At 32.5% G+C, this 18,529-nt stretch overlaps 2 protein-coding genes across 2 annotated transcripts; both read left to right on the forward strand.

Annotated features, from left to right (window-relative positions):
* The first annotated feature begins 11,686 nt into the window (after nt 1-11,686).
* On the forward strand, nt 11,687-12,964 carry LOC108340119 (RING-H2 finger protein ATL52-like). Its single transcript, XM_017577345.2, has 2 exons — nt 11,687-12,192; nt 12,604-12,964. The coding sequence occupies exons 1-2, from the start codon at nt 11,817-11,819 to the stop codon at nt 12,807-12,809; spliced, it is 582 nt and encodes a 193-aa protein (XP_017432834.1). The 5' UTR covers nt 11,687-11,816; the 3' UTR covers nt 12,810-12,964.
* A 3,566-nt stretch (nt 12,965-16,530) lies between these two features.
* LOC108340046 (uncharacterized) lies at nt 16,531-18,390 on the forward strand. Its single transcript, XM_017577272.2, has 4 exons — nt 16,531-16,991; nt 17,101-17,304; nt 17,402-17,427; nt 18,065-18,390. Exons 1-4 carry the CDS (start codon nt 16,548-16,550, stop codon nt 18,297-18,299), a joined length of 909 nt encoding a protein of 302 aa, XP_017432761.1. The 5' UTR covers nt 16,531-16,547; the 3' UTR covers nt 18,300-18,390.
* Nucleotides 18,391-18,529: the final 139 nt, after the last annotated feature.

Consider the following 18,529-nt stretch of genomic DNA (forward strand, 5'->3'; position numbering starts at 1 on the left):
GGGAGAGGCTGCCAATACAGCCGTATACCTAATTAATAGGAGTCCGTCTTCAGCTCTCAATCACAAAACACAAATGGAAGTTTTGAGTGGACGACCGGTTGACTACTCAAACTTGAGGGTGTTCGGTTCTTTGGCATTTGCTCATGTCAAAGGGGATAAGCTGGAGGCCCGAGCGGTAAAGAGTGTATTCCTTGGATATGCTGAAGGAGTTAAGAGATACAGGCTATGGAGGTTAGATATTAAACCGTCCAAGCTGATCATTAAAAGCAAATTTTGTACTAATATGACCCATATGATTCCATATGAAATGATTAACATTTTTACTTCATTTCTTTTGCAAATAAGACTTGGAACAGAAACAAATGATAACAAAGCTTTCGCTTTAACAATTTTGGTAGCACTACGCGAAGGACTTATTTTATCAATACTATTTTTATATATAAATTTCATTTTTAATGATGCAATAACACAAAAATATATAATTTCGAAGTGGACTAAAATATATTAAATAACTTAGAGATTATTTTTCACATTATAATAGTTTTTTTAAAATTAAAAAAATTATTTATTCAAGAACTTGTAAATGAAAATATATTATAATTTAAAATTTTATATTAAGTAAAAATAAAATAAAAATTAAGAAATATATATATATATATATAAACTCACAAAACATTAAAATTTCACGTTGAATATTGTTGGATCTGTTACCAATAAGGAGTATTGGTAAATCTTGAAGAAATTTGTTTTGATGATGCTGCAAGAAGTTTTAGTTGAAGAAGATATTAGAATTAGTTAAAAGCAATTTGTAGAGATTAAATGTAGTAGGAAATTCTTGTAAACTTTGTAAACTTTCATTTTTAACTGCAATAATCGATTATGGAATGGCAATAATCGATTATCACAGAGTCATACAGGAATAATCGATTATCACATCATATAATCGATTATCACTTTTTTGTAAACCCCATAACGGACACAAATAATCGATTATCACTTTTGATAATCGATTATCAGTGGCAGTTGGGAGATGTCTTTTCAGTTTTTGACCCTGCACGAAACTAGGCTTATAAATAGAGGTCTTCACAGCTCTTAGAAAGAACTTTTCAATTGAGAGTATTAGAGCTTTGTGCCTAAGGGAAGCTCTCTGTGAGTGAAAAGGATCTATGCCATTTTGAGAATACAGTTTGTCTGAGGAAGTTCTCAAAGTGATAGAGTGCTCTTGCCTGGTCTTGTGAATAGGAGAAGCTCGCGTTTTGTGTGTCAAAGGTCGGAGTGGTTCTCTTCAAGTTGGCTGAGCAGGTTCTTCCGTTCGTTTGTCGAAGGAAGGTGTTTTCTATTCCTTGCTTATTTTGATTATCTGATTGTAATCTGCAAACCATATTTTTAGTGAAAAAGGTTAATCACTATTTATAGTGATTAACGACTGGACGTAGAATCTTTTGATTCGAACCAGGATAAAAATTCTGTGTTGATTTTCTTTATCCCTAAACTCTTAGCACATCAACCGTTCGATAAAAGTTCACTAAGAAAATCAATTTTTGAAACCGATTATTTTAACTTGTGTTGTGATCGTTACACGCTTTCCGCTATCTATATTTTATTCCGCTGCGCAACTCTATAACGGTACCGATTGTTCCGACAATTGGTATCAGAGCTTGCTTTGATAGTTTTTCAAATTTTTCGAAAATGGGCGGTCATAACCAAGTTTATGCTGAGGGTGCTTCTATTGATAGACCTCCTTTGTTTACGGGGGAAAATTATGCGTTTTGGAAAATTAGAATGCAAATATTTTTGGAGTCTATTGACAGGGGTATTTGGGAAGTTGTTATGAATGGACCAATTGTTCCCACTATTTTTGTAAATGATATGCAGGTAGAAAAACCCTTTTTACAGTGGACTATGGATGAAAATAGAATGGCACAATATGATGTTAGGGCTAGGAACATAATTTTATCTGCACTAACCCTTGATGATTTTTTCAAAGTTTCTGTTTATGAAAGTGCTCAGGAAATGTGGGAATTTTTAAGAGTCACTCATGATAAAGTCACAGATGTTGTTAAGTTGACGTTGTTCGATTCAAGCTCCTCAAGCTCAAACAATTCAAATGAGCAAGAAAATCTATGCTTAATGGCCAACAATGAATCATCTAAAAGCCAACTCTTGAAGAAAAAGAAGGACAATCAAGGCTCCTCATCAAGCTTTAAATGTTATGGATGTGGTGAAAAAGGCCATATAAAAGCCGTTTGTCCAATTATCAAGAAAATTCACAAAAAGAAGAAGGTCCACATTGCTTGGGTTGATAATGACTCAAGTAGTTCAAGTGATTCTGATGAAGAAGCAAACTTGTGTTTGATGGTAAATACTGATGATACTGCAAGCCAAGTAAGTTGTTCTAATTCTGAATCTAGTGAATTTGATTTGCAAAAAGCTTTTCTTGAATTGCTTGATGAATCTGAAAAAATTGAATGCTGCTCATAAAAATTTGAAAAAGGAATTTAAACAATTGCAAATTAAATATGAGAAGGCATTAGATGAGGAAGTAAGTTTGAGAAATAAAATTTGCAACTTGGAAATGAAAGAGTCTTCAAATGTTGAACATCCTGTTGAATGTCTTTCATGTAAGAGTCATATGCTTGATATTGATATTCTTGAAAATCTTCTTGAAGTTGCAACTGGAAATAATAATGTTGAAATGCCTATAACTGTTAAAAAGGTTTATAAAAACAAAATTGTTTTTAAAAGTAAGAACAAAATTAAAAGAACCCGTAGGGTATGGGTTGAAAAAGGAACTGTGTCTTATAGAAACCCAAATGTTGTCACATGCTTTTATTGTATGAAAAAGGGGCACACTTCTAACAAATGTAGAATTAAACATTTTGATGTTCCAAATGGAAAATATGATTGGATTCCTGTTATAAAGTAAATTGTCTCTAACCTCAAAGGACCCAAATGAGATTATGGGGACCAAAACTCTATTGTTTGATTTTGCAGGTTAACTTTTCAAAAGGAAAAGAAGACTCTATGGTATCCTGGTATCTTTTAAGAGCTTTGAAATAATTTATGAATGTTAGATGTGTCTTAGATTGAAAATTTGGCCCAAATTTGTGTTTTTCGAAAATTAACGTAAATAATCGATTACCAAGGGTAATAATCGATTATCTCGTCCTCAAAATTTGGATTTTGACAATTTGGCTCTCAAATAATCGATTATTTAAAGTAATAATCGATTATCTTAAGTCACAGCGTTTAAAAAAAAAAAAAAAAAAAAAACTTTTAAAATTTTTTTTAGTCTGTTTTTAAAAGGGGATTATTACATTCAGGGGAAGATATATAAGTTTGTTAGATATCTTGTTTTTATCTCTATTATGGATTAATTAATATTGTTTGTACTTCTTAATTAGAGTTGGATTTCTGTTTTTCTTATATCCCATGAGGTATTCTATTCTTTCATGTTATGAAATTTCAATTTTATTTCTGTTTTGAAATGCATCAATTCTTTTGTTGAGGGGGAGAAAAATTTGAGGGGGAGTTTTTCCACTTTTTTACTTTTTGTTTATGATCAAAAAGGGGGAGAAAACTTCTAATTTAAGTAGTGCAGTTATTACTAACATGTTTGTAAGTATGAAATCTGTGCAGGAAATTAGAAATGCTTTTAACAAGAAGGTATTTTTGATCATCATCAAAAAGGGGGAGATTGTTACCAATAAGGAGTATTGGTAAATCTTGAAGAAATTTGTTTTGATGATGCTGCAAGAAGTTTTAGTTGAAGAAGATATTAGAATTAGTTAAAAGCAATTTGTAGAGATTAAATGTAGTAGGAAATTCTTGTAAACTTTGTAAACTTTCATTTTTAACTGCAATAATCGATTATGGAATGGCAATAATCGATTATCACAGAGTCATACAGGAATAATCGATTATCACATCATATAATCGATTATCACTTTTTTGTAAACCCCATAACGGACACAAATAATCGATTATCACTTTTGATAATCGATTATCAGTGGCAGTTGGGAGATGTCTTTTCAGTTTTTGACCCTGCACGAAACTAGGCTTATAAATAGAGGTCTTCACAGCTCTTAGAAAGAACTTTTCAATTGAGAGTATTAGAGCTTTGTGCCTAAGGGAAGCTCTCTGTGAGTGAAAAGGATCTATGCCATTTTGAGAATACAGTTTGTCTGAGGAAGTTCTCAAAGTGATAGAGTGCTCTTGCCTGGTCTTGTGAATAGGAGAAGCTCGCGTTTTGTGTGTCAAAGGTCGGAGTGGTTCTCTTCAAGTTGGCTGAGCAGGTTCTTCCGTTCGTTTGTCGAAGGAAGGTGTTTTCTATTCCTTGCTTATTTTGATTATCTGATTGTAATCTGCAAACCATATTTTTAGTGAAAAAGGTTAATCACTATTTATAGTGATTAACGACTGGACGTAGAATCTTTTGATTCGAACCAGGATAAAAATTCTGTGTTGATTTTCTTTATCCCTAAACTCTTAGCACATCAACCGTTCGATAAAAGTTCACTAAGAAAATCAATTTTTGAAACCGATTATTTTAACTTGTGTTGTGATCGTTACACGCTTTCCGCTATCTATATTTTATTCCGCTGCGCAACTCTATAACGGTACCGATTGTTCCGACAGGATCTATCAAGGAGGAGGTTCATCGGAGAAACACAAACATCAATGACATTTGAGCCCAACCATATAAAGGATTGACCTCACTCTTTACCCAAAACCTTAAGGCAATGGGTCTTTCATCTTTATGTAGTGCTCTACTTTCTCATTTCTATCTAATGTAGGATTTAGACTCACACTTGGATTGCCAACAATCTCCCCCTCAAGGGTGAGTGCCTACACTCCCCCTCAAGGGTGAGTCCCTACACTACCCCTCCAACGGAAGCATTCCCAACCAACCACAACCACGAGTAGCCCTTTCCAACTATCATTCATCTTAGCGGGACTTGCTTACCTGAATACCCTTTGCCAGGAAGACTTTCGGTTTAGGGATCACTATACTCATTTGAGCCGGTCACCAAGATAAACCATCTGGTTGTCAATGGTATGAGTGTGCCACAATTGACGAGAAAAACTAATTATAATAATTGGTGCCTACAGATGAAGGCGTTATTGAGCTCCCAAGACATTTGGGATATGGTGGAAGACGGGTATATTGAACCTGATGAAGACGAACATCAGACGGTGGCACAGACAATCCTGTTGAAGAAAACACATGCAAGAGATGGGTCAACGTTGTATTTTCTCTATAATGTAGTAGATGAGTCGGGAGATATTGGAGGTTTCATATAAAGGCGACAATCATGTTAGACAAGTCAGAATACAAGCTCTCATAGGAGAGTTTGAATAGTTGAAGATGGAGCCCAAAGAGCATATAATTGAGTACATAACTCGGGTGGAGAAGGTGACCAACCAACTCGGTAGGAATGGAGAACAAATGCCATCTAGTCGGGTTGTGGGAAAAAAATTTGAGATCCCTTACAAAATATTTCGAAAGTATCGTGTGCGCCATCGAAGAATCGAATGACTTGTCGGTTCTCACCGTGGATGAACTTGTTGGGTCATTAGAAGCCCACGAATAAAGGAGAATGAGTTGGGATGATCAGGTTGAACCCGACGATCAAGCACTATAGGTACATTTTGATTCGAATAAAACTCGGATTACTCAAAGCCGAGGTCCTGGCGGCAAAGGCTGAGGACGAAGTAAATGTGGCCGGGTTTATTTTGAGAATGATAGTGAAGAGCAAATCGGTCAACAAAATTGGCGTGACCGAGGACAAGAGAAAGGCCGAGGAGATTGGTCAAGAGTTGAGTGTTTTAAGTGTGACAAGTGTGGCCACTATGCAAACGAGTGTAGATCAAGCAAGTTCTACTAGTGTGGCAAGGTTGGCCATATTGCAAAGTATTTCAAGACCGAGACAAAGGGGAAACAAATCTCCTTACTGAAGATGCGGAAGAAGAGTGTGGAATCCTGTTGCTAGTAATATTTTAAGCATGGATCAGATAATTGAAAAAGGTAATTCAATTTTTATGAGAGACCAGGTAATGTATTTAAAGGATAAGCATGGTCGTCTAGCAACCCAAGCAAAAATAGAGAAGAATCGATTGTATGAACTAGAGCTGAAAATCTTGGAGATAAGGTGCTTGAAGCAAGGTATGACTAGCAAGAGATTGAATAACTCCAACTCAAAGTTGATTGAAAGAAGCAAACCCGGTGTGTGATGATGTACATGGAAAGCCGAATGAAGGAAGGAAGAATTTAAGTTTATGGGGGAATTTGTCGGGATAACCTTAAATTTTAGGGTTTTATTAATAATTTTGTTTAAATCTTATTTTATTAGTTTTGGGTCTAATAATATTTTGTTTGATTTTGATAGAAATAAAATAGAGATAAGTAATTTTGATTTTCAGTTTATCTAGGTAAAATATTATTTTATGATAGATTTAACATATTTTATTTTTAAGATAGTTGATATTTTATTTTCAGTTTTTATTTTTATTCTCGTAATATTATAAGTATCACGACTACTTAAAGCCCTTTTATCAATGAATAGTAGATTCAATTTTAGGAAAAATTATCAATAAATAGTAAACTCAATTTTAGGAAAAATATCAGAGTGTGTGTAACGTGAGATTTTCTCAACAAATATGTCATATATATTTATATCTACAATTCATATTTATATGTAAAATGGAATGAAATAGGAATTTTTGTTTCTTAAAAATGGTTAAAAGTTTTACTTTGCACATAAAAACAAGAAAATTAAATGATATAAATAAATTAATAACATTGAATTTTGAGGTTTTAAATCAAAAGTAATATTCACTAGTAAAAAAAGGCTTTTTTAACGCATTATATATGCCTCGGTTCTACTGAAACCGAAGCGTATAAAAGTGTGGTGGCATTTCGGTAAATATTGAGCAGTTATATGCCTCGGTTCTATTTGAACCGATGCCTATAGATGTTACTATCTCGAGTAAAAGGGCAACCGAGGCATATAATATAAATTTTAAATGGTTTAGGCACCGGTTCGCTGTGTAACTGAAGCAATTAAAGGGTTTAGGCACTAGTTTTAAATATAACCGAGGCAGTATACCCTTAGGTTAAAATCAAAAACCCTCTCTCAAACTCTCGCTCTCATCTTTGCCTCCCTCCCTCCGATTTCTCCTCTCCATCAAACCCCATCATCAGTGCTGCAAGCACCGTCGTTCAACCACGCCGCCGGCCACCATGCGCAAACCCGCAAGCACCGCCGTTCAACCACGCCGCGACCACCATCTTCATCTTCTCACGCCACGCAAATAAGGTTTTTTCTTCCTCCTCGGGCATCGATAGCTTTCTTCTTCCTTCTCCACGCCACCTTTCGCCTCATTGCCATCGGGAGCCACCACCACGTCGTCGTGTGCGACGGCTTCAAGTGCGGCTTCCACCTCGCCTGCGACTGCATCGCCTCTCGAGTGAAGAGCAAGCGGTGGCCGATCCAGATCCAGATCCAGATCGAGATCCCGTGTCAGTGGTGGAGTCGCTGGCCTAGCACTCGCTTGCCGCTTGTCGTCGGGAGCCGCTTGCCGTCGGGAGCCGCTTGCCGCTTGTCGTCGGGAGCCGCTTGCCGCTTGCCGCTTGCTGTTGGGAGCCGCTTGCCGTTGACGATTTTCAGAAACTGGGAAATGGGGTTTGAGGCTGGGTTTCAAAAGTATGAATCCTTGGTTTCTTTGATTTTTTTTTCATTTGTTATATGCTCTGTAATGTATCTGAACTATTATTTTCTGATTTTCTGATGTATCTGAACTTTGATGCCTTGTAATGATTTTCGGATTCTATTTTCTGATTTTGTTTCCATTTGTTATATGCTCTGTAATGAACAACATGAACTTTGATGCTCTGTAATGAACTTTGATGCTCTGTAATGAATCCCAGCAGGTTCAGCAGTATTTTGAATTTTTTTTATTAAATTTTCTAAGATACGGTCTCGGTTCAAAGAAGGACCGAGGCGAAAACCGATCTCCTTTTGACTCGGTTCGCAACCGAGGCATTAAACTTATCCTTTTTACCTCGCTTCTATATGCCTCGGTTACAGAACCGGTGCCTATAAGCGAAATTAACCGGTATCATTTCCGTTTACTGTACTAGTGATTAGATTTTTATGTATACATCCGATATTTTAGAGATAATGTATCTTCGGAAATAATTTTATAGGCAGGTTATTTATCTCGGTAAATCTTCCTATAAAAGTTTCCAAAGCAATAATGAGATGATCATATATTTTTGAAACATAAAATGTTAGGTTATTGGATAAAAATGAGTAAGGGTATAATAATTAAAAAAAAAACTAAGACAGTTTTTGTATTTTAACTATTACATATTATTACTTATTTGAAAATAAAACAAATGGAAGGTGTAATAAACTCAAATTTCCTTCAACAGTGGGAAAAGTGCATTGGTTAGAATTCTTCGTCTGTAATAAGTCAAACAAAAATTTACTTTCATTTCATTAGTTTGTGACTTTAAGACCGTAATTAATGCGTGGTTAATATTTTCTTTTACAAAATAACAAAGTTAATTTAATAACGTATAAAACAGTTTCCTCCATTCTGGAGTTACGCCCTCTTTTCAGATAAAAATACATAAAAAAGTTCCATGTATCTGTGTTTGCATTAATGCACTACAAACACAAGAAGACGTAAGTATTTTTGAAGCTTTGCAAAACGGAACTATTAAAATAAAATCATAAAGAACAATTCTTTACCCAGTTAAGAAACAAAATAAAATGATTTTATGAAAAAACAAATACGTTATCTATTTATTTATAATAAATTAATTTCTACAATTAATGTTATTTATCACAAACTATCCTACACGAAAAATTGTATTTTTGTAATAATTATCTTTTGTTGACTATTATATTTCCTTCAAACATATTAAATCTGAAACTCTGTTGATTTGATAATAAATAATGTTATGTATTTACAATAAAAGAAATTCTTTAATATTATTATCGCAAACTATCCGGAAGGAAAAACTTTATTTATAATAATTATCTTTTACTGACTATTATAGTTATTCTCTTAAAGCATACATTAAATACGAAAGTGGTTTGATTTTATAATAATTATTTTAATATCGTACGTGACTGGTTTAAAACTTTACCGTGACGATAGTTTAGTAATCACTCTTACATTTTTTTATTATTTAAACTTATATATACAGAAACAAAAATACAATAATTTTTAATAAAATAATTATAAACAATTTTATTTTATTTTGGGTTAAATATGTTTTTCGTGCATCACACGATTTTGGTTTTAGTCCTTACTCGAAACTTTGATGATTTTTAGTTCTCATAGTTTTGAAACTATTATTATTAGTCCTTAAAAATGAACGTCATTAAGTTTTAGTAGATGTGGCAAACGGTGATGCCAGGTTTAATGTCAGCTGCGCTCTACACTCTCTGCCACGTTAGTTTTCTTTTTATTGATGAGATTAAGTGGCACGAGTTTTTGATTCAAATCAGATTAAGAATTAGGGTTGTTAATTGGGTTCTTAATTAAGGAAGAAGAGCTTGTTGCCATTGTTGAAGAAGAGGAGGAACTGAAGACAATGAAGGACCACATCGACCTTGACTCATCACAAACGAAGCAGCAAAAAGCGTGTGACTTCAAGGACCTCGCGGGAAGCTTCTTCTCCGCGGCTTCAGTTTTCAGCAAGAAATTGCAGAAGTGGCGACAGAAGCAAAAAGCGAAGAAGTGGAGGAATGGTGCTCTTCCGGTGGAGAAGCCGATCGGGTGGCAGTTCCACGACACGCAGTCGGAGATCGCCGACTACGGCTTCGGGCGGTAGTCTTGTGACACCGATCCAAGGTTCTCGCTGGACGTAGGGCGGTTCTCCCCAGACGCGGGGCAGTTCTCGCTTGACGCCAGGAGGATGTCGTTCGACGACCCTCGGTACTCGCTGGAGGAGCCACGGGCGTCGTGGGACGGTTATTTGCTCGGACGGAGCAATTTTCCAAGGATGCCGACGATGCTGTCGATGGTGGAAGACGCGCCGGTGCAGCATGTGATGAGGACTGATACGCAGATTCCTGTGGAGGAGGAGCCGGTGAATGACGATGAGGGCGTTCCTGGTGGGAATGCACAAACTAAAGAGTACTACTCTAATTCGAGTTCTAGGAGGAGGAAGAGTCTTGAAAGGTCTAATTCGGTTAGGAAGAGTGTTAGTTTGGAGGTGGATGAGTTAACTAACAATGGAAGCGGTGGTGCGAATGGGAATGAGAATTTGAATGTGAATGTGAATGCAAATGCTAAGATGGCTCCTTCTGGAGTGGATTATGTAGGGTGTGAGAATGGGGTTTAATGAAAGGGAATTCGGGTCAAATTCAATGCGGGAATAAAAAGATTATGTGTTTAGTGCAGAAGTGCTTATTAATCTGATTTCAATCAACAACTCGTGTCACTTAATCTCATCAATAAAAAGAAAACTAACGTGGCAGAGAGTGCAGAGTGCAGCTGGCATCAAACCTGGCCTCGCCGTTTGCCACATCTACTAAAACTTATCGTCATCCATTTTTAAGGACTAATACTAAGAGTTTCAAAACTACGAGGACTAAAAACCATCAAAATTTTGAGTAGGAACTAAAACCAAAATCGTGTGATACTTAAGGGACGAAAAACATATTTAACCTTTTTATTTTTGTCATCTGTATGTCATAATAAATACACTATAAATTAAATAACGATTAAGTAGAAAAGAAATAGATAAATGAAAAAAAGTTTAAGAATATCTTTCAATTAAAAAATATTATTGAACCCATTATTTATGTGATAAATTTACTATTTTAATTAATGATAATTATTTTAGTAGTCATAACTCAAAGAAAGAAATAGTCATAACATAAATTATTTCTAATAGTTATATACAATTAGTAAAAAAAAAAACCTTTACCGTTACACAAATATACATCAAATAAACTATTTATAAATCTAAGTTCTTTATATTTTAATTTTTACATTCATCTTGCACATGTTTGTTGACTCATTCTCTTTATCACATCAAATTTTTAGTCAAATTGAGGGTCCAAAGTTCTTGAGAATCACAAATACACTTCACAAATCTGTCTAAAAAATTTCCCATAAAGTTACTTAGGAGTACATAAGTATTCTTCTTTCTCTCGTTACAAATCCTAATTATTCTATAAGTCCATAAAGTTTGGATTCTTGAGTGCCGAGTCTTTAAACTATATTAATAAATACTGATTTTAATATTTTGAAACATTAAAAATTAGTATCCATATAGAAAAATAATACCAAAAATTCAACACGGAATTTCAACTTGAGTACCAAAATAATAAATAAGAATCATATATAAATAAAAAATATATATGTATATATATAATAAACACACATATATATAGATATAGATATATATTTAAAACATTAAAATTAATATTTTTTTAAATAAGAAATAAAAGATTTAGGTGTGTAAACTTTGATTTTACTTCACAATAAAAATATTTTTTTAACATAATGATAATTTGTTCTATATACCAAAACCCCAATGTTCTTTGAACCATCGACTTCTACAAACCTAGTTTGTGGATATCTCTTGATTATCCTCATTTTCTACCCTTCTTATTTCATATACCTGTTACATGTAAAAAACAAAACTTGTGGGCACAATTCTTGGTTGTCATTTTTTTTTTTGTTTCCCTTAACGTTGTCTCTAATTTTCCTAAGCCAATGTTCCGTTGCATCCAAAATACAAACAAAAAGCAAGCCAGCTTTGAAACCTGTGCTGAAACAAACACATCATGGACCAGAACATCACAGTTCCAAGAATTCATGCATTCTCATCACCACCTTCCCCTCCCTTGTTTTCCTGCATCATTGCCCTTTCCATCGCAACACTGATTTTCATGTTCTTCTACGTTCTCTCACCCATTGTTTCAGCAGCCATTCTTCTAGCCCTTTGCATCACCACCCTCCTCCTTTCCAGGTTCACGCACAATCGTCAATTCACCCAAACATTCTCCTTTCACGCACACACTCCACCCAAAAACCAGAGGCTGGTCAAAATTTTCAATAACCTTTTCTGGGTCGTTGAAGAGAAAAGAAGTGGCCAAACGCAACAAGTCAAGAAGCTGCTTGGATCTATCGTATGCTTCGGAAACCAACCATTTGTGTCAGGTGAACAAAATTCTTTTTTTTTCCTATCTATGCCTACGAAAATGAACAAATCAAAAGAACATCCTTAAAAATCACGACGATTTCATCTCTAAATCTGAAGTGATTTCTAACGATATAGATTTCTGTACACACTAAAATCGGTATGACTCTAAACAAATTCTATATATCTAAACTTAAAATTGTCATGATTTTTTGAAGACTTATAAATGACTGTAATAATTTTTTACTTGTCTATTTTTCGTGATATCGAAACAAATTTGTCGTAAATACTTGGAAAAAAAAGTTGAAAACTGTTATAAAAACTGTTTATGTAAAGAACAGTATGATAGAAAGCAAAACATCTGTATAAAATTGTGCAGAAGGTGTTAATAATTACTGATATTGTTGTTGCGTTTTGGGTTTTTGTTGTAGGGAGTGAATGTGCAATTTGCTTGGAAGAGTTCAAGAACGGAGAAGAGTGTGTTGAGTTTTCAGTTTGTGGGCACATCTTTCATTGTGATTGTATCAAACAGTGGTTAGAGGAAAAACCCACTTGTCCAAATTGTCGTCACTGTGTGGCATCATCGGCCACCATGTTGAAAACAACAAGCATGGAGTTCTTGGAGAATTTAGTTTAGTTTTTAGCACTTTTTTAGAACATTTTTTTCTTTGAGGAATCGCAGTAAAAATTAGTGATTGTGTTCATTGATTGCACAGATTGAAACTATAGGAAACGGATTGAATGACAAAGTTCCTTCTTTTCCTGCTGATTAGTATGAAACTTTTTTGTCAATTTTTTATTTTATTTTTATACTTGATTCATTTTAAATTATTTTATATTTTTAAAAAGATATTATTTTATTAGCATTGGACAAATACAAAAGGAAGTGTTTGTATCATCACCCAATTTAATTTATATTGCTATATTGTTTTTCCTTATTGAGACTTTAACGCTGATAAACGGAATAAGAGAATCAAATTTTGTAATCTACATATTAGGGAACAATGGCCAAGTTTATTAAGTAGTTTTAAAAATGGTTAAACGCTTAAGGAATGTTTATTGGCTTAATTACATTATCTCGGTTTAATTAAATCCCTAAAAGATTTTAAATTGCAATAATATGATTTTTTTTGTCGATTTAAATCGATATCATTAATTTTATTAATTGTAACATTAATTGTATTGTGCTTGAATTAAAATTGTAATGTCTTTTTTATTTAACAATTTTTTATCTAATTAGGTAGAAAATTGAATATTTTATTAAATTGTAAGGTACAATAACCATCATCAATTGTATTGTGCTTGAATTAAAATTGAATATGGTCACCTTACATATTTTAAATTAGACGAGTTAATTGAATATTTTATTAAAAAATAAATGAAAACAACCTTAAAATTTAAAATTCTAATACGATAACCATCATCCATATATCTATTTTAATTAGTTGAGATATATATATTTAAATTTTGAGTAAATTACAATGATTTTGAAAAGTTTACTGGTACAATTGTCTTTATTATATGTAATTTTAACATGTAACAAAAACTTTTATATTTTAAAAATAATTTTTAAAAGATTAACTTATTACAGAATTATACGCTTGACAATTATGTTGTAATTGAATTTTAGAAATTGCTGACGGTAGAAACTATAAATAATTTAATTATTTACAGGTAAAAAAAATTAATTTTGAAAATTGGAAGTTTATGATTTTATTAACTTTAAAATATAATTTATTTATTTTAATATTTAAAAAATTATAATAATTATATAATATGTAAAGTCTCAAAATGATATTTTAGAAATGGTGGTAGTCTAAAAATAGTGAGACTCGATTATTTTAATATTAAATGGTTTTATTAAAAATAGTTTTATTAAAAATAGTTTTATTATAAACGAGTTTCATTACTTTAAAATGTATCATCTCTCTAGAACCTACTCTTCTAGAGTTTTTTGTCTTCTCTATAAGAGTTCTTGCATCCTGATCTCTTGTTTGACGATCAGGAAGTTTATGTGAGATCACAACTAAGTAATCTTCACATCTATCCGATCAATTTTTATAATAGAGTAACTAAGTTTCGACTCCTTTTTCTATTTCGTTTCTAATTTGCAATTCCGTGAAGCGATTCTTCGTCGCATGCATTCTTTGGTTTCTCTTCCTAATTCTATTGAAATTTATGGTTCAAATGATTCATTTTGTTATCAATTCGGCGTTTTGCAGGTGTTTTTAGAGTTCCTTAAACTCTAAGCAAATGTTTGGTGTTTTTAAAACTTCGTTGCTTCGGTGTAAGATAAGGGAACTAGATTATACTTTAGATGATGTTTATATTGTAAATTTTAGTATCTCCATGAATGAAAGATGATTTAAATGAAGTTGTCATGATTGTGTTAGATCTCTTTATGAATGATTGATAATTATCGTTGGTATGATATTTGTATGTTTGGTATTTTTATGATTCTGATATATGGTGTTGTCTTGGTTGTGTATAATGGAGTTGTAATGATAATTGGATGTTGGTTGCAAGGTAAAGAGAAGAGAGTAATTAAATCTGGAGTTATATGCATAAAGTGTTTGAAATGGGTCCTTACTTGTAAATTTGTGAGTCAAATTAGTCCCTTCCGTTAAATATAACCAAACGGAGTTAATGGGATGATGATGTGACAGTAGTTAGTGGTTACGTGTGAAAGTATAATTGTATGTGTGGTTACGTGTTGGTTAATTAGAAAAGAAAGAGTTTTATTAAGAAATTGGGTTTTTTAAAATCAATTTCTCCACTCTCAGTCAAGATAACAACTCATATTCAACCATCGCCATAACCATCTTGCCACTCACAGCTATTACCAACACCTTTTCACTAATGTCCATTCTCATCCTTCTTATCATAAACTTTGTCCCAAGAGAGAACAAAAGAAGAAACCCTAGTTTCTAATCTGAAGGAGCTTTGGGCCTATACACCAAAACTCTTTCTTCTCTAATTAACTCTAATTAACCAACACATAAGCACGCACACAATTATACTTTTACACGTAACCACTAACTACTGCCACATCATCATCCCATTAACTCCGTTTGATTATATTTAACGGAAGGGACTAATTTGACTCACAAATTTACAAGTAAGGACCTATTTCAAACACTTTTCTAATGAGGGACTAAATTGAGATTTGTTAACCAAACTAGGGACAAAATTGGATATTAAACCTGTTATTATATTTGTACAACTAGTATTTTTCAAAAAATACTCACTTTATACACTTCATAATTACTCATATTCATTATATTCTAAAAAATCTAACTCTTACATTGACTTATGTTTCGAACAATCTTTTACAAATGGATATTTCCTTTCTTAACAACAACAAAAAAACTTTTTTCTAAATATAAAAAAACAATAAAATCATCATTAAAATACTAAATAAGATAAAAAAAAAAAGCAATATCAATCCACAATCATTAAAACATATAAAACACAAAAATACCAGCCACGTAGGTGTAAAAGAAACATAACAAAATTTAAACTCTTCTCCAATTCTTAATAAACAAACCAAAATTCATTAATCTTTCAAATTTGATTTTAGAAAATATCTAGAAAAAAAAAATTACAGTTTGAACTTAATACCTTTTATATATTATCCAAATACTTAGCTATATGACTTATTTAGTTGTGAACTCGTTCTAAAATTCATAATTCAAACTTCACTGATTATTTTCGTTATTTTAGCAAATTAAATTTATTAAAATTTTTCGTAAATCATCCTAATTTTTAAATCAATCGACATGACTTCCAACCCTATTTGTTGTATCGTTGACCACTATACTTCAAGGTTTACTCTCACTCTTTTCATAACAAAAATAAAAATTAATTTCCGTGTATTGGTGCTGGAAAAATAGTTAGTCATGTGTCTTAACGTACACGTATCACTACTCGATAAAAAAAAATATCTGTAGAGCTAAAATTTCCCATAAACATAGTTTTCTTCGTAAATTGATAAATAATAATATAAGAAAAATGGTTAAATGCAACCATTTGAATCTTTTTTCTTAGAAGGAAATGAAGAACACCTTTTTCTATTCTATATATAAAATTGTTATTATATTATTAAAATTATTAATAGATATTGATGGATATATTATTAAAATTTCAATATTTTTATATGTATTTTAGATGTCAGTATTATAAAAGTATAACACTATATGCATTTTAAGATATTTTAATTATCGTAGAATAATTAAAAAAAAACAATTCTTTCAACAGGTTTAATTACATGGTGGATTCTAAAAGCATTCGTAAAATTGTGAAAACAAAAAACAGTGGCTTTGGGTTTTCTTGTTTCCTAAATATCCATAATAGATGAGATATTTTGAATACTGATATGTACCTTTGGAATACTCTCCACCAAAATCCAAGCACTGCAAGATATTTCCACAACCAAATCCATATTTGGTCTTTGTGCAGTTCAGTTAAGGTAGGAGGAACAACAATGGTGCACTCTCACCACCATCTTCTTCTCTTCTCTACACTTCCTTTCTCTCTCACCGCTCATCATAACCACCATTTATCACCGTCGCTTCACTTCCTCCACCGACCATCCACCCCAACATCTACCGTTTCAGCCATTCCTTCCGCCGCATGGCTTTCAGATCTCACAGCACAAGACTTTGGCCCCATTCAACTCCCTTTTTCCGCTCCTTCTTCTCTTCCCTTCTCAGATGACCCTTCCACCGTTCAGGTTGCTTCCACCGTGCTTCTCACCGGAGCCCTCACCGTCTTCTTCTTTCGCACCGTCCAGCGCCGGATTAAACGTGCCAAACAATTGGTATATTATTTTCTCCTGTTGCAGTATTTTTGTTTCTTATTATAACTTTGATTCAATTTTTTAGAAATGAATAGAAATAATTATTTGTTTGGTGATTGATTGGCTGTAGAGATTTAGGTCTTCAGGAGCAGAGAAATCTATGGAAAAGTTGAAAAGAATGAAATCAAGTTCAATCAAAGTTAAGAATCCACCTTCAGCTGATCAAGCATTGTTAGGGGCAGTAATAGCAGGCGCCATTGCTGTTCTTCTCTATAGGTTCACCACTTCAATCGAAGCTTCTCTCAGTCGCCAAATGCTTTCAGATCATTTTTCGGTTTGCATCCTTTTCTCATATTCAATACTTCTCAATTATTTACTTCAACTTTTCCTTCTACTTAGATACAACTTTCTCTCGATGCTTTCTTTTTCAGGTTCGCCAGATAACAATCACCATAAGGTAGTTTTCACAACTTAAATCTCTTTAGTGCTCTCATTTATTTTTATGTTAAATATTATTATAACATTTCTAAATATATTAATTATTTATCATAACATAAAAAATATTATTAAAAAAACAAAAAATATGGAGAAGCAAAATAAATCTATACAAAAGAATACACCATGAATTTTCTTATAACAAAAACTAAATAATTTTGAAATTTAATTAGTAATTTGGTTTATGTATTTAATTGTATGATTTATTTTGATTTCTATATTTTTATTATTTAATTAAGTTTTAATATATATTAGATGTATTAAATTAGGTTTATTTCGTTGAATTAATTTAAAAATAATATGTCAAATTTTGGATCATTTTTAATCTTTTTAGTTTGACATGTAACATCTTTTAAATTTTCACTCGTGACATTTCTTAAATAATTTAACATATAACACTTTTCAAATTTAGACACAATATTTTATACACATGTCTAGGTACGAAAAGATTTTATCTAAAGATATTGAGACTTAATTAAATAAAAAAACTTAAATACAAAAGGTTATGAAAAAATATATGATTTAAATATTGAGACTGACACGATAGGTTCATTTTATTAATCATAACTAACTAAGAAAGATACGATATTTTGTGACAGGACAATAATAAATGGGTTGTGCTACCTGGCTACATTTGTGTACGGCATAAACTCTGTGGGTCTGTTTCTTTATTCTGGGCAGCTTGCGATCGACACCATGGTGGGAGGGCCAATTGGAAATGAAACTCAAAGAAAAATCATTCAGCAACAACCCTTATCAACTTCACCACTTGAGAATAACACTACTAAATTCAGCACCACAGAGGAAGATCAAAGTTCAAATAATTCCCTCTAAAAAAACTGCAGAATTCATCAACGCTCTTCTGCCTTTGATCTCCCACTCTCATCAAATCTTTTCGTCATAGGAGAAATATATATATATATATATATATATATATATATATATATATATATATATATATATATATATATATATGTATATGTATATGGATATGTATATGTATATATGATTGATATGATAGTAATACTCACTGTATTCACCAAAACTGTGTATAATTTAAAATG

This window comes from Vigna angularis, chromosome 5 (genome assembly GCF_016808095.1).
Source record: "Vigna angularis cultivar LongXiaoDou No.4 chromosome 5, ASM1680809v1, whole genome shotgun sequence".
In the NCBI taxonomy this organism is placed as follows: Eukaryota; Viridiplantae; Streptophyta; class Magnoliopsida; order Fabales; family Fabaceae; genus Vigna; species Vigna angularis.

Bases quoted from the DNA above. Each gene is read 5' to 3' on its own strand.
- LOC108340046 (XM_017577272.2), top strand. From the start codon at position 16,548: ATGTACCTTTGGAATACTCTCCACCAAAATCCAAGCACTGCAAGATAT. The intron at 17,305-17,401 runs GTTTGCATCCTT...TTTCTTTTTCAG, and splicing joins TGCTTTCAGATCATTTTTCG to GTTCGCCAGATAACAATCAC. The intron at 17,428-18,064 runs GTAGTTTTCACA...ATTTTGTGACAG, and splicing joins CAGATAACAATCACCATAAG to GACAATAATAAATGGGTTGT.
- LOC108340119 (XM_017577345.2), top strand. From the start codon at position 11,817: ATGGACCAGAACATCACAGTTCCAAGAATTCATGCATTCTCATCACCA. The intron at 12,193-12,603 runs GTGAACAAAATT...TTTTTGTTGTAG, and splicing joins AAACCAACCATTTGTGTCAG to GGAGTGAATGTGCAATTTGC.